The sequence below is a fragment of the Leopardus geoffroyi genome, chromosome A3 (genome assembly GCF_018350155.1).
Source record: "Leopardus geoffroyi isolate Oge1 chromosome A3, O.geoffroyi_Oge1_pat1.0, whole genome shotgun sequence".
NCBI classification, from domain to species: domain Eukaryota; kingdom Metazoa; phylum Chordata; class Mammalia; order Carnivora; family Felidae; genus Leopardus; species Leopardus geoffroyi.
The window spans coordinates 86320961-86336676 of record NC_059336.1 but is presented as its reverse complement, the minus strand read 5'-3'; the positions used below and the strand labels follow the sequence as shown (position 1 = coordinate 86336676).

At 45.9% G+C, this 15716-nt stretch overlaps 2 protein-coding genes across 5 annotated transcripts in view; one reads left to right on the top strand and one right to left on the bottom strand.

Moving 5' to 3' along the window:
- GKN2 (gastrokine 2) overlaps positions 1 to 15716 on the top strand; it is a 326024-nt gene that overhangs the window by 93443 nt on the left and 216865 nt on the right. The window lies entirely within an intron of this gene.
- Positions 1 to 15716, bottom strand: part of ANTXR1 (ANTXR cell adhesion molecule 1) — a 221603-nt gene that overhangs the window by 49531 nt on the left and 156356 nt on the right. For all 3 annotated transcript variants that reach the window (XM_045446307.1, XM_045446308.1, XM_045446309.1), the window contains exons 15-17: positions 13001 to 13096; positions 12308 to 12475; positions 1380 to 1460 (exon numbers count right to left, since the gene is read on the bottom strand). In XM_045446307.1, the coding sequence (XP_045302263.1) occupies positions 1380 to 1460; positions 12308 to 12475; positions 13001 to 13096 (345 nt within the window). The remainder of the gene's footprint in view (positions 1 to 1379; positions 1461 to 12307; positions 12476 to 13000; positions 13097 to 15716) is intronic.

Here is a 15716-nt window from a genome sequence, read left to right as displayed (position 1 = left end):
AACTGGAGAGTTTGTACTTTAACATTTGCCATTGCAGTGTGTTCTTGTTGACTTTGACAGACAAAATACAAATTCCGTATGCCATGAGGGCCAAGTCAGCCCTGCATTTATATGACCTGGTTTCTTTTTGCCACAACCTGGGAGCAGGAAAGCTAATTGCACAAGCTATGAAACTTTAGACCAAATCCCCTCAGCCACAAACCACTCGTTGTCATCGGTGCAAAGGAAGAGGGGCCTGCCTAACAGGCTGTGCTCTTGAGTTTTACGAGCTGTGCCTCGTTGAACAGTGGGCAGGGTAAGTAAAGCTGTGGGCTTACCTGATACACGTCAGTTGCAATATGCTTTGAATTTTTGTATCAGCCCCTCACAGGCAGTAGAAAAGCGTGACGTAAATAATCATCATAATCACCATTGATTGAGCATTCCTAGGTGTTCAGCATTGGGCCAGATTCGTTACAAGTACCTTCTCCAAACAGCCACAGCATCATTTACCTTATAAAGATGGAGCTCAGAGAGGTTAAGTAACTTGCCTGGAATTTTCCCGCCAAGAAGGAAGTTCTCTACCTGATTTGAAAGGAATTTCAAATCGGACACCTTTATTTTGCTTTTGGGTTATGTGCCTGACATCCAGAGAAGTGGATGGAAGATGTGGTTTGCTGGTAGTTGAGGGAGGATTTCGTCCCAAGTTTGTTTTGTAAAATTTAGGGAGAAGACAGAGCAACAGTGTGATTTCAGCGGAACAGGATTTGTTTCCACACTGTTACTTTGGGAACAGAACAAGTTATTCAGCTTCTCCTGTCCTTCATTTTCTCATTCACAAAATGGAGATGGACTAGATGGTTCCTAGTGGTCTCTGCTGACTCCTCCTTTTCTGCCTCCTTGTAGCTGGAGACACTCTAAGTTTGGCCCTGACGGTTTTGGGGCAAATCCTTACCAGGGTAAAAGAACCTCCTGAGGTCTTAGACCAGTTGGGTCTGACACCTGCTGGAAGAGGGTGGATGTTCTTGCCCCACCTTGTGGCTCTGGCATCTTGTGCATCTTGTTGGTCACCACTGGCCACCGCTGCTGGGGAGCAGCAGGCCTCTCTCCTGGCACAGCCTAGGGAAGGGCCACTCCTGCCTCTTTCACTCACTGTACCTATCACATAAGAAGCTCAAGTCCTAGGAAGTTTAACTCAACCTATTTCTGTCAAGATCCTTTCCAGAAAAGCAAGTCAACACTTAAGGTCTTGTAAAGAACCCAGAATTCTGAAAATTAGTATCTGATTTGTCACAACAGGAAATAACAGCTAGATTGATATATCTGGAGTTATTCTAGCTCACCAAATTCAGAGTGAGAGAGAAAAACAAAGTATGTATGACACCATTAATGAATCCTACCGTGTCTCCTGGCTGTGGACGCATCACAGACACACGATCATATCCTTTCCTTAGTAGGACCCACAAGGCATCCAGTTTTCCCTGAAAACACAAAACAAAACAAAACACCAAATGCATCAAGATTACAAATGAAACCAGAGCAGTGGCCAACATAGACATGTAGAACTTTCCATGCTTCTTCAGTCATGTGAACAACGTACCGCTAGCAATGTGGTCGTAACGGGATAAGTGACTCTCCAGGCCCTAAGTTCAAAATGGGGGCTGCAGGAGAGACATGTAACAAGACCCTGGTGTGCATGCAGGATACATGCATGAGACTTCGGTGCTGTCCCAAATTTGCTAACGCAGAGAAGTGCATTCAGGCTCTCGGCTTTTGCTCTCATTGCGTTTCTGGGCATATCCTCACGCCAAAGTCAATCTTTTCAACTTCCACTGAAGTTTTTTCTTCCCACTTAATGCCCAGAGTTCACAAATGAAACAATGATGACAAATTCAGGAAAACTACTAAACAGAACTATTGATGGGGCCAGACCAATTGAAGGCCCCTGGGATGCAGATCCCTGGGCTCACTCAGCACCTATGACTTGCTCAGGAATCCCAGGCTCAAGGGACAGATTACCAAAAATCTCAGAATACCCAAAATCACAACCCCTTTGGAGTTGTAGGTAATTGGCTGAATGTGAGAAGGGTGAGTCTGTGAGTGAAGTTTTCACAGCATATGATGAAGGGAGCCTAATGCCTCTGGCCATTCTTGTCCCCTAGACATGCTGAATGGAGGCTCATTTCCCCTGTCTCAAATACTAAAATGCAACAATGACATTTATTGAATTTTGCTCTTAGTATTAATCCTTAATATGTTACCTGCCATAGCAAAAGACTTTGCAGATGTGATTAAGTACAGGATCTTGAGATGGGAAGATTATCCTGGGTTATGCAGGTGGACCCTAAGCATGTGGGTCCTTGATAGAGAGAGGCGGTGGGGGGGGAGTCAGAGTCAGAGAAGTTGTGCCGACAGACACAGAGTCAGAGGGATTCCACGTGAGCGAGATTCAACCCACGGTTGTTGGCTTTGGGGAAGGGAGGGGGCCATAAACCAGTGAGTGTGGGCAGCTTCTAGTCTCTGGAAAAGACAAAGAGTCAGATTCTCTCCTAAAGCCTCCAAAAGAGACGCAACTCTGGCCTCGCCTTGATTTGAGCCCAGTGAGACCTATTTTGAGCTTCTGACCTCCCGAACTGTAAAATAATAAAATTGTGTTGTTTGAAGTCACTAAGTTAGTGGTAGTTTGTTACAGCAGCAATAGGAAACAAATACAGGCTTTATTAATCCCTGACGTACTCTATGTTTATTTGCCTATTCTCTGTCTCTGCCACCTGGAATGTCAATTCCATGAAAGCAGAGGTGTCACTGGGTTGTTAGTTGCTGTACCCCCAGCCCTAGTGCTCAGTAAATTTTGGTTGGATGAATGCATGCATTCAGTGCTACTAAATAAGTGCTGGGCTAGGTGCTTCCACATGCGTCTTCTCCCAAACTCCCAAAGGATTATGGAGAGGAAATGGAAGGTCAGACTAACAACTAACTTGCCTAAAGCACAGAGCTGGTAAATTGGGAGGTGTGATTGGACCCTATGGCCGTGTAATTCCAGAGCTCATATACTTTCTATTATATTCCTTGTGCAGATCTTCCGGCTGGAGTACTTGGACTTAGATCCTTTAGAATAGGGTTTCTAAATGGTAGGTTGCAACTCTTCAATCCCTCATGAGACAGTTTTGTGTATTAGGACCAGAATTCTTAAGAAATAAAATAGAATAGGAAAGAGAATATTTGAGTCACTTGCACACGACGAAGATAACTATTATTTTGTGACAAATTTGTATCAGTTAAATGTGTATGGGTGTGTGTATATTGGTGAGTGTTTTAGCGCGCATTCAACGCAAACATACTTATGTACTGAGCCAAACTGTATTTCCTACTGGGTCTCAGTGAGGCATGTTTGAAGATACTGATCTGGAAGAGGACTCTGAAGGATGGTGCTGAGAGGCTGGGGAAGTCCAGAGACTTCAAGTTCCTTGATACAAAGCTTTTGTAGAGGAAGCATCAATTTAAGAATGTCATCTCGAAGACTTCATGTTCTGGCATTCTCTTCTGGTGGGTTAGATTCAAATAAAATGTGCTCTTGAACTTCTGTCAACTGTTGCTCAAGTTCTGTGGGTTAAACTTGGTCTTGCTAAGTGTTATGTTTTTCATCTCTTTTGGCAAAGTATTTACAAAAGCCTCTAAAAATATTTTGAAATGACTTTAGAAAGCTGGAGGGGACTGCTGCTGGGTTCAGCATGGTTTTCTGCATTAAACCATTTCAATCATCAGTTAAGTGTTTTCCTTGAAGGTTCCTTGGGGTAAGCATTTATATTTCAGGATGAAACCAGGTGGATTTCCTGGATGAATGCCTCTTTTTCTTTCCCTATTTTGGGGGGACTCCCAGTATTCATCCTTGTAAATCAGCCCACCCACAGCGTTCTGTGTGCTAATCACTCAACTGCTTGACAAATGAGGAGCAGTAAGATGGGGATGGGAAGAATGTTTGCAGAAACTGTAATCTGAAGCTATGGGCAGAGCAAAAGAGCAGAGACCACCTGGATGCATAACACCATGAGAATCAGTAGTAAGTTAGGTTTTCTTGTGGCAACAGGTCATTGTGTGACGTTTAAGCCAAAAGTGACAATTCACACTGACTGAGTTGGTATTTGGGGTCTGGCCCTCCCCGTTCTGCAGCTGTGGATGAGCTGTTTCATCTCCCTAAGCCTCACTTTTCTCATCTTTAAAATGGACACAATGGTACTATCTACCCTATCAGGTAACTACCCAATTAGATATTGGAGTTAGATACTTAGCTCAAAGAAAGTATTCGTTAAATGTTACCTATGATCATGGCAAAGTCATGAAAATGATCACTTGGGAGGCTCTGAAGAAAGATGGAAAAGAATGCAACATAGAGTGTAAGAAATCAATAATGTGAACTTGACAAGCGTGTATCCATCCATCCTCCATTCTGTGCTCGGCCAACCCCTGCCCACTTCCTTCAGGCCACACTTCTCACTCCCCTCCAGCATGCTGTGGGCTGGCCTCTCTTACAGCGTTTGGCCACAGTGCTTCACCAAGCTGCACTTGCTAAGGCCACCAATGGATCCCAATGCCAAGTGCCTTGGCCACCGTTGGGTCTCATTTTTCTTTTTTAATTTTTTTTTTACATTTATTTATTTTTGAGAAACAGAGTGAGATGAAATGTGAGCGGGGGAGGGGCAGAGAGAGAAGGAGACACAGAATCTGAAGCCGGGCAGCACAGAGCCTGATGTGGGGCTCGAACCCACAAACTATGAGACCATCACCTGAGCCGAAGTCGGAGGCTCAACCGACTGAGCCACCCAGGTGCCCCAGACTTTTACTTGATTCTTAGATCTGATGCACTGGGCTTCTCCTTTCTTTACACTTTCCCTTGGCCTCAGTGCCATCAGCCTCTGCCTGCTCCTTCCTTCCTCCCTGGATAGGCCTTTTCAGCTTCTGCCTGGTCCTCCCTTCAGCCCTCTTCAAGCCTCTCCCTCAGGCTGAGTGATCCACCTGGGAGGCTCTCACCTAGTCTCTGGGGTCAACTTCCATCTCTCTGCTGATGGCTCACAAATTCTACCTTCAGCTTAGTCCTCTCCTGAGTTCCCAGTCCAGTCACCTACCAAATCTTAGCTGTCATGCAGAAGTTATCACAGGCATTAAAAACGGAACCAGCTATCTTTCCCCAACCCATTCCTCCTTTTGCATACCCTGCTTGGTTCCTGGCACTGCCGACATCCACACGGGCAAGCTGGACACCAGAGACTCACTGTCACCTCCTTGCCCTCTGCCACCTCCTCATATTCAACTCCAACCATGTCTTGTGGACTTTCTCTCTGTCACAGCTCTCCTGTCACTGCTTCCTGTGCATCCTGCCCCACTGTCTCCATGGCTACTGCCTGGCGCAGACCCTCATCATCTGTCACTCATCCTGCCAACGGTTTCCTGATTGGTCCTTTACCTCCAGGCACCCGCCCCCACCCCCCACCCCCCCAGTCCTCTCTCCTGTTTGATTAATGATGGATTTCATTGCTAGCTCTAATGGATGCTTTGCAGTTAATAAAATAAACCAGGAAACATCTTACTAGCAGTATGAATTTAGGCAAGTCACCTAACCTCTCTGTGCCTTAGTTTTTCCATTTGTAAATGGGAGTAGTGGTAGTTTCTACTTTTGAGGGTTGTAAAATAAAGGAGCGAGAGTGTGGTGTGTGGGAAGCCTCTGGAATTGTGCCCGGCCTGCAGTATGCATTTCACCCAGGTGAGCTGCTGTCCTTGGGTTCCTCTGGCCAAGGTGAGACCAGTTAGTTAGTTCCAGTTTTATTCTCAGTGTTCTGAGTTCTGGCGGTGCCACCAATGAGCCCAAAGTCCCACCTCTGTGGCATAGGACGCCACCTGGGTAATCCACACACCCAACCTCTCCTTCTGCTCCCTCGTCAGCTTTTTATAGCTTTTAATGTAAGAGCTGAAGGAAGTTTTAGAAAAGTGGGTTTCTAACCAAGAAGAGGATACAAAATTACCCCCTAAGGTCAAAGAGAAGCGCATAACAAAAGCTGCTGGTGCCTTTATTTTTCTGAATGGAGGCAGAAAGCTGTCATTTCAAGACAGCAGCTAATGAGGTTTTTAATAATATCCCTTTGGGGTGTGAAGAGCCTCAGGGGATTTTTCCAACCGGTTCCTGGGATTTACCCGAAGTCTGGGGGTGGGGGGAAGGAGACTTTGAGTTGACTCCCTATTTATCTCAGATTTGAGTGACCATGATGCACAGGCCTCTCCATAGGACCCAATTCAAGACATGGTCCCTCCCCAGGAGAAATGCCCAACTGCTTCTGTGAAGCTGGAAATAAAGATTTCCCTATTAACCCTGGGACCCTCTGTCAGAATATATTAGCTGGAATTTAAATATAGCTTTCTTTCATAGGAAATTGATACATTTTCACTATAAAATGAGAAATTTACCAATTTCAGGCTTCCACACTGTACCTCATGCTCAGACTACCTTCCAATCCACAAAGGCAGGCAAACTGGGAGTTCTAGGTCAACTCTCCATTTTGTTTCTTCCTAAACAATAAGGCAGGGTGGGGAATGTTTATGCAGCCATCATTCAAAGCATCGTGGTGCCTGGGGTTTGGGGCTGAGCTTCTTTTTCTCTCCTTTTTAAAAAATTTGGCCAAGCAGCAGCTGTGTCTTCTCTTCTAGGTTGTCTGCCTGAGCTGCTTGTAAGTTAGTCAGAGGTGGAGAATTTTGAGGTAGGTCAACGATAGAGCTATTAGAGACTAACATCTGAATTTTTACACCTTAAAATCTATGGTAAATATTGCAGCCCATGCTTCTCCTCAGATGAAATGAATTAATGCATAACGTTGGAGACACACACACACACACTAGCACACACTCACACAGGGTGATTTTTGTTTTGTTCTTTTTTAGTTTTGGTCTTTGTTTAAAAAAAGTTTGGAGCCATTATAAAAAGTAGCCAGAAAGGGATAAAAAACGTCTGTTTAACATCAACAGCCCATCTGACAATACTTAAGGCTTTGGTATGTCTTACTGGGCTACATAGGGCTCCATCCGGCATGGTTTCATGACTGAATGCTGCTTGATTATAAGGTCAAGGTGCTGTAGGCCAGGGATGAAGGTTGGCCTGACAGAAAATGAAGAGAACAGAAGACCACCCCCCCCCCCCGCCCCTCCCCAGGCCTCACAATGAGTATGACCTAACCCTGCCCCTTCATGGTCTGGCTCTCGTGCAAAGAACAGCCAGTCTTCCTGGCCATCCAGGGTCTGGCTTTTGTCCTTCAGCTGTCACTTCTGCCATTTTCGGTCCTGTGGAGGAGCTACTGGAAAGGGAGAAAATGGTTTCTCTAAAGGCTGCAAGCTTTCCAGCAAACCTGAAAACAGTCCTGGTTTTAATCTATCTGGAGGCCATATATCTGGGCATTACTTCACTTGTCTGAAATGGTCAGTCCCAATTTAATGAGAAGCATGGGGTACTGTAAATCCAGGGGGTGAAAACGGAGCAAAGGAAAATTAAGGCCGAATATCGGAAAATTTCCTGGTCATGAGCCTGGAATGAGGAAAGGGTGAAGTGTGGTTGCTGTGGTCAGTGCCCTAAATCAGACTGGGGAATGGGGGAGAGAAGCCCGATGTGGACTTCGTCTCTTGATGAGTTCCTCCTGGGTTTGCTTAGCAGATGCGCTCACCTGCCTCTCTGCTTCTCATATCGATTTTATAACATGCATGAAGAAAGTGAGTCGAATGCAATACATTTAAAGATGTGTATGATTCTGACCACTTTCCCTGGGGAGCTAAGTCTTTCCAGTGTCTCTTGAAAGTTTTACATTGGGTGGGAGTGTTCTCCCTATTTATAGTGGGGGCAGAGAATGGACTGGTCATTCTGCATGAGCTGCATGCCCCCATCCACTCTCTGCCTTTCTCTGTCCTCCTAGCTCTATGCCCCAGAGGCCTGACCTCTACAGAGAACACCACCTGGTTGCCCTTTGGTTTGGCCGATAGGTGTACCAGAAGGAGATGAGGGCAAGATGAGGGAGAGGTCGGGGCATTTATTCCTTCTGTTCCCTCCCTGACCCCCTGCCTTCCTCAGTGGCTGCATTCTTTTAGGAGAGGGATCTGTAAACATTTTCTGTAAAGGGCATAGAGTAAATATTTTAAGCTTCGTAGCTTGAGGCAAACTCTAGGGTATTATATAGGAACTTACAAAACCATTTAAAAATAATAAAAACCACTCTTAGTTTGTGGGTCATATAAAAAACAGGCGGTAGGGCAGATTTAGATTGCTGATTCCCTTGCTATGGCCACAGCTCCCACTGGGTGGCCTCTTCTGGTCACTGGCTCAAATGATACCATCTCCCGTCCTTATCCTTCAGGCCTAGGGAGGTAACAGCTCTCACTGGTTGCCAGTCCCTGAATCCCTGGCCATCTTTGTGGGTTCTCTTAACCCTGCCCTCACCAAAAGTTCAACCCTCTTGAGTGTGCTTCTATTTCCTGCCCAGACTGTGACAAATCCAGCGAGAGGGTTCATGAAAGGGAATCAGAGTTTACAGCACTATGTGAGGCTAAATGTTTTTCCAAGGCCCAGTGACATCCGCAGGCACCATGGCTAAGATGGGGCTCATCATGGAGCATGAAACTTGTTAAACAATATGAATGCTGACGTTCTGGGAGCAAGTCTGCCCTTCTTCTTGAGAGAGAGTATACAATTTTACTTTTGAATTCCTTTCTGTGCTTCTATTCTGAAACCTCCTTGTTCTCACCCTTCCCTCAACACATAAGGTGACCTCTTTTTCTCTCCTCCCCTCAAAGGGATGGCAAGAAGAATGTCACCTTCCTTGAACTGATGGTACCAAAGCGATCTGTGCACGTCACAGGAGATAGTCTCACCAGCAGGACTCTCTGGGAGTGGTTTTGTAATTAAACTTATGTGTCAGCTCTTTAACAAGAGATGGCGGAGTCCCTGTGCTATGCCAGGTACAGTGCTGTTTCCTGCAGGTTCAAAGATGAGTTAAACAGAAGTGGTGCCCCCAGGGGGTCAAATCTGGTGGAGAGAAGACTCACACATGAGCAATCACACTAGCGGACTATTGCATAGAGGGAGCTGAGCAGGCCTTGGCTTGAGCTGCTCCACCAGCAGGAAGGCAAAGTGACCGTTCCCATGTCAGAGTATGACAGTACTGCTGAGGGGCTGTGCCCGTCCACCGACATCACACGTCTTTCCCATCTGGCTGTCCGGGGCTTCCTTGACGCTCAGATTCTCAACCATTTAACATTAATCCCGCCGTTGCGTTTGTGGTAGAAATAGGCTATGAAATCTAACGTGGGCCTCCTTGCAGAGACTTCTGACAAATAGCTGAGGTGTGGTCATGATCTTTTGGCCAGGTGCCAAGGTTCCTGCCCTCAGGGAACCTTCTATACGGCAGTGTGGCTGGAACCTTAGGTGACAGTTTTTTTTTTTTTAATTTTTTTTACATTTATTTATTTTTGAGAGACAGAATGAGACAAAGTGAGAGTGGGGGAGAGGGCAGCGAGAGAGGGAGACACAGGATCGGAAGCAGGCTGCAGGCTCTGAGCTGTTAGCACAGAGCCCGATGCGGGGCTCGAACCCACAGGCCGTGAGATCATGCCCTGAGCCGAAGTCGGACGCTCAACTGACTGAGCCACCCAGGCGCCCCTTCGGTGACAATTTCTTAAGTGGGCTTGTTCAATCCCAGATGGCTGGGCCCCACCCCTGAAGTTGTTGATTCAGTACATCTGGGTTCGGCCTGAGAATGTGCATTTATTTCCAACAAGTTCCTGGGGGATGTTGATGTTGGTGGTCCAGGGACCACACTGTGAGAACCAGCAGTGGGACACAATGACTAAGGAGGAGGCTCATGAGCAGAGGCTGTGGAGGTAACGATAATTGGGGGCCAGAGGGGTGTGGCTTAGGGAGTTTTGATGTTAGAAAGGGAGGCACTGGGGGGAAAAGGAGTTTCACCGAGAAAAAGCAAAGCAAGTTGTGACAGACAGCCTGTGTGCCTATGAAAGCCTTTTGTGAGAGTAAGTCATTAGGCCTGGGAATCTGTATTTTTAAAGCTCTCAGGGTGATTCTGATACTCAGCCAGGGTTGAGAACCTCTGTATACTTAGTATCTGGCAGTACCCAGCACATACTAGGTACACAACAAACGCTCGTTGATGCTAACTCCAAGTGGGTATTGGGAATGTTTTTAGACGTATGCATCTAGTTGTTTATATCCCTATTTACTTCATAAAACTCAGTCCTAAACCACTGGTGATGGAAGAATAACATTCTCTCAAGCAGAAATTGGATTCTTCAAACAGAATTAATGTTCTTTCAAAGTCCAGGATTACAGAAATGAAAACCTGGCGATAACCAAATATGTCATGTTAGTCACAAGGTACAGATGCCTAAAAACGACCTAATAGAAAATTCCCTTTCTTCTTCATCTCTGAGGTTCTATTTGGCTCCTTCCTGTCTGCACATGCATGCACGCCATTGCATGTTCTGCATTAGAAAATAATTAGAAGCAACCAGCTGTTAGTCAAGCAAGCTACATCTCGCCCACATCTTTCCAGAGTTCAAGCCATTGGCTGGGGTGGGGTGAGGTGGGGTGGGGTGGGAGGGGGTGGGCGCACTTATCTTAAAAAAGAATCTCCTTGCTTTAAACACAGCAAACCAAAACGAAAATACACTGCAATTAGTGTGAGCATGAGCCAGCTTGGCTGAGAAGAGACAATTACCAATGAAATGTCACTCCATTGTTTAAAATGGTTATTTCTTTTGCGGCGCCTGCGTGGCTCAGGCAGTTAAGCGTCCAACTTTGGCTCAGGTCATGATCTTACGGTTTGTCAGTTCGACCCTGCGTTGGGCTCTGTGCTGACAGCTCAGAGCCTGGAGCCTGCTTCAGATTCTGTGTCTCCCTCTCTCTCTGCCTCTCTCCTGTTCATACTGTCTCTTTCTCTCTCTCTCTCAAAAATAAATAAGCAATAAAGAAAATTTTTAAAAAATGTATTTCTTTTGATTTCATAGGAGAAGTGCTGCTCTAAAATTGGCAAATAACTGGGGTGCCTGGGTGGCTCAGTCTGTTGAGCATCTGACTTCGCCTCAGGTCACGATCTCACTTTTCAGCTCGCGAGTTCGAGCCCCATGTCGGGCTCTGTGTTGACAGCTCAGAGCCTGGAGTCTGCTTCGGATTTTGTGTCCCTCTCTCTCTCTGCCCCTCCCTCACTCATGCTCTGTCTTCTTTCTCTCAAGAATAAATAAAACATTAACAAATTTTTTTTTTAAATTAGCAAATAACTCAGTGAGTGATGATGAATAGTATTTTTGCTCTTACTGGAAGAAGGGTAAGACTGTGTGGGTGCATGTGTATATGTGCGTGATGCGAGCTGGCTCTTAAACTGGGTCCTTCTGACTTGAGGCCTTGGAATTGGCCCAGTTTCTGTCTGCAGTATAGAAATAGAAGAAGAACAAGAGGAAGAGAAAAGAAGTCTTCAGGAAGCACTAGCTACCTTCTATTGCTGAAATTCCCTAATAAGCTGAAGAGATTTAAGCTCTGGAGATATACAGGGGAAGAGAGATAGTGGAGAAAAGAAAAGGGGGGGGGGTGGTTTTGCTCACAGACAGGACGAGTGAGTCCTAAATCCATGGCCAACACATGACGCACTGGCGGGAAGCTTGGAGAAAGGGGAATTGGCTTGTGTTATGGCAAGAGGAAGAGAGATAAGGCATCAAGGGGAATGCTGCCATTTTTGTTAGATAGTGGAACTGTCTACCAATGAAGCTGAGAGATGTTACAGGAATTTATGTGATCTTCTGGGGTTACTACTCCAGTCTCTTGACTCATAGTCCACTTGGATTCTGCTAGTTTGCCACGGTGATTTTTAAAAAATGTTTATTTATTTTGAGAGAGAGAGAGAGAGAGAGAGTGAGTATGAGTGGGGGAGCAGCAGAGAGAGAAAAGAGAGAGAGAATCCCAAGCAGGCTCCGTGCTGTCGGTGCAAAGCCTGATACCGGACTCGATCCCACCAACCGTGAGATCGTGACCTGAGGCCAAACTCAGAGTCAGACGCTTAACTGAACCATGAGGCACCCCAGCCATGGTGATTTTAAAAAGCCTAGTTTCAACTTTGATAATGTGGAAATAGAGAAAATAAGTACGTGTACTTTTAAGTCCATGATTTTAGAAATTTGTTCCTTTGTGATACCTGGGATTTGGTTTGATATTTTATCATGTCAAAAGAATCTGAGTCTTGCTATATGAGCATTTTATCAGGAGAGATGATGGGTTTCTGAGTAGAAAGGGACACACCTTGATTGGCGAGTACCACTTCCGGGGGGAAGAGGGCCGACGCATGTTGTTGTTGAGATTTCGAGGTTCGGGGAATTCGTACTCCTGCTCTGGCATCTTGACTCTCGCATTCTTTGCTTTTTCCAACTTAGCACCTTCTTCTGTGGAACCCTTTTCTCCCCAGCGAACCTACAATAAGTAACATAGAATAAAACAAAATGACAAAATACAGTAAAATGCCTCTGGAGATGGGCATCATACATACATGTGTGATGTGCAATGTGAGCGCTACCCACTCCCCAATTCCTTTGGGTTTTTAGGGCCAGGGAAGAGGAAGGAGGGTGTGGAAAAAGGGAAAGAGAGAGGTTTGAAGGGGCAGGGAGAGCAAATCACACAGATGGATGTTTAGGGGAGGAATCGTCCAGACTGGGGACAGCATGTGTAAAGGCCCTGCAGGCCCAGGAAAGAACTTTGGACTGTATTCCAGTGGGAGAGGAAACCACTGAGATGTTTGAGCAGATAAACACATTACTGTAAGTGGTGGGCAAGATATGGGGGTGCACAGTTAAAGGGGTGTACCTGCCATCTCTCCTTCTGACGCCTTATAATCCAAATTCCCACCAGACCTCAAGTATGAGCTTTCACCACTTTTATCTGGTTTTCCATCACGGAGTGGTCGGCACAGAGATGTGAGTACTTGAAGCTGTATCTTACCTCCATCCTTTTAATGCCTCCAACGCCTCGCCCACCATAGTAAGAGGCATCTACAGTAGGCCACTTTTTTTTGGGCAGACCATCGTCATCTTCTTCCTGCAGAGAGATTGTCATATATGAAGGAAGCAAAGCACCACTGCTGTATGTACGTGTCCACTTTGGCAAAGTGGATGGGAATCGACTGCCTGGGTTAAACCTCAGAGCTTCCTAGGCCGTCCTTGGGGCAAGTCACTTAAGCTATCTGAGTTTATCTTCCTTATCAGTAAAGCGGGGGTAAAAGCACTCCTGCCTCCTTAGGTTGTAGCGCAATCCAGGAACCCATTCTCTGCTGCATCTCTACTCTTTCATAGGGCGGTTCACCTAATCCCATCTACATGCTGATGACTTGTGTTTCTATCTTTATCCCCGATTCCTCTGAACCCAACTGCTGACTCGACATTGACATCTCCCTTCAGGGGACTAATAGCCATCTCAGTAGTACCACGTCAAAGAGGAGTCTCCCCATCGTCTCCTCATCTTAAACTTGCTCATCCTGCAGTATTCCCCACTGCCTGGAGTCACCCTTGAATCCCCCCTCCCCCCACCTCATCTCAATTTGCCAGCAGATTCTGTTGACCTTACTTCTAAAAGACCCCACAGCTATGACTTCTCCACCTCCACCTCCATCCCCACCCCACCACACTGGTCCCAAGCCCCCTCCGCTTTCTGTAGGATACTGCAGTAGCCACTGACTGGCTTCCCTGCTGTGTTCCTTGCCTACACTCCGTTTTCCACAAAGCAGCAGAGGAAAATCCAAACCCAGCTCTGCCCTGTGAGCTCTGGCCTTGGCTCACCTCTCCAGCCTTCTTCCTTACCACACTCCACCTCCCTGTACTCCAACCTGCTTGCCCTCCCTCTGTCCCTCAAAGAGCACATTCCTGTCTCGAGGCCTGTGCACAAGCTGTCCCCTGACCCAAGAATGCTCTTGCCTTGCTCTTCTCATGGCCGGATCCTTCCTATCACTCTTTGAGAGGACTTCCCTGGACATCCGTCTAAAGCAGCCCCAGTCTCCTCATCCCATCAGTCTGTTTCAGTTTCAGTTATGGACCCTTTCATGCCTTGATATTTATTTACTATTGGCTGGAGTGTAAGTTCCATGGAAGCCTCTGTTTACTCGTCATGTTTACCATTGCATTTTCAGCTTTTAGAATGGCACCTAGAATGTGGGAGGTGCCCAAGAGTTATCTGTTGAATTTACAAACAAATTAAATGAAGTGATTCAAATAAAGCAGTTAACTCAGTGTCTGCCACTTAGTTCAGTGACAGGAAGCTAGCACTTACTGTATTTTTTAAGATGAAGGGAGAAAACAAGAGGAACTTATAACTTTATGGATGGAAAAGAGAAGGCTAATTAGCAAAACTGCTCCTTATCTTGGCACCGTAATTATTCCTGTTGAGGGGAGAAAAATCACCATCTACAGTCACAGGTGGGTGACAGAGGAGTAGCATGATTTCCCTCCTGGGTAAAGAAAGGAAGCTGCAAAAAAGGAGCCTGCAAAACAGAAGAATAAGCCAAAGAGGCTGAAAATCCTCAGAACAAGCCTGCTTCCCACAGCCTGTGTTGGTGGTACTGGAGAGTCAAGGACTCAGACTGGAGTCCTAGGTAGGGCCAATGCTATCAGTGGGTGGAAAGGGGATCCCATGCAGGAGGCAAGGAACAAAGCAAGGACAAGTGGTCAGCAATACAGAGACCCAGAGATGACAAAGCACCACAGTAACACATGGAGACTCTCTGGGTGACTTACTGTGCTTGGGACGGGCAGGCTTCTTTTTAGAAAATCAAAAAAATTTCTATATCTTAAAAGACACGATCACAGCAGACCAGAGGATTTGCAACATCTTGGCAGCTGATACTGGGCTGGTCTTTCTGTCTCTTTAAAACAGATCTGTCTTTCTTCCCCAGGGACCGTGGGTCCTGAACACAGAGTGTATTTTGTTGACCCTTGTATTCTAGGTCTTGTATGGAGCTGGTTCACAGGAGGTGATCAATAACCAGATACCGAATTCATGATAACCAGTTGAATTTAGGAAGTCTTTACCATGTATGTGCCAGTCACTCTTCCAAGTGCTTGACATTAACCTTTTAATCTCACAGCAGGCGGCATGGTAGGTGGTGCTATTATGTTCATTTTAGGGAGGAGGAATAGAGAGGTTAAGGGTCTCAGGTCACCCAGTTTATAGGTGACAGAACTGCTTTCGAGTCCAGGTAGCCTCACTCCCATTTGTTTCTCAGTGTTGGCAAAGTTCTGGGTTTTGTCCTTTGGTTTTGCTTTTCCAGTCATTTGGTGGTACCAAATAAATGCTACTTTTCTACTTCTTCCCCCTTGTATCTGCTAATCTTGAAGATTTATGACTATAGCACATGATAAAATAGTAAAATAACACCGAAGAGCCCCAAATAACGCGTTCACACTATTTTACTTTATGATAGAATCTCGGAAGGCTTAGGATGTTAAACCAAGACCCTTACGTATCTTACACACACGGTTCAAGTATCCCTGGAGGTGGGTGTATGTGTCCGTGTGTCATATAGGAAATGTGGCTTCACTCCTGGTCTAGTGCAGTTTCTTTCCCAAAGGAGATAAATGAAATGATATCACCCAAAACTGAACATAACAGCACCAAGCATGTAAGAAACTCCAAGAATAAAGCTGACTTATTCAGCAGGGAACTGAAA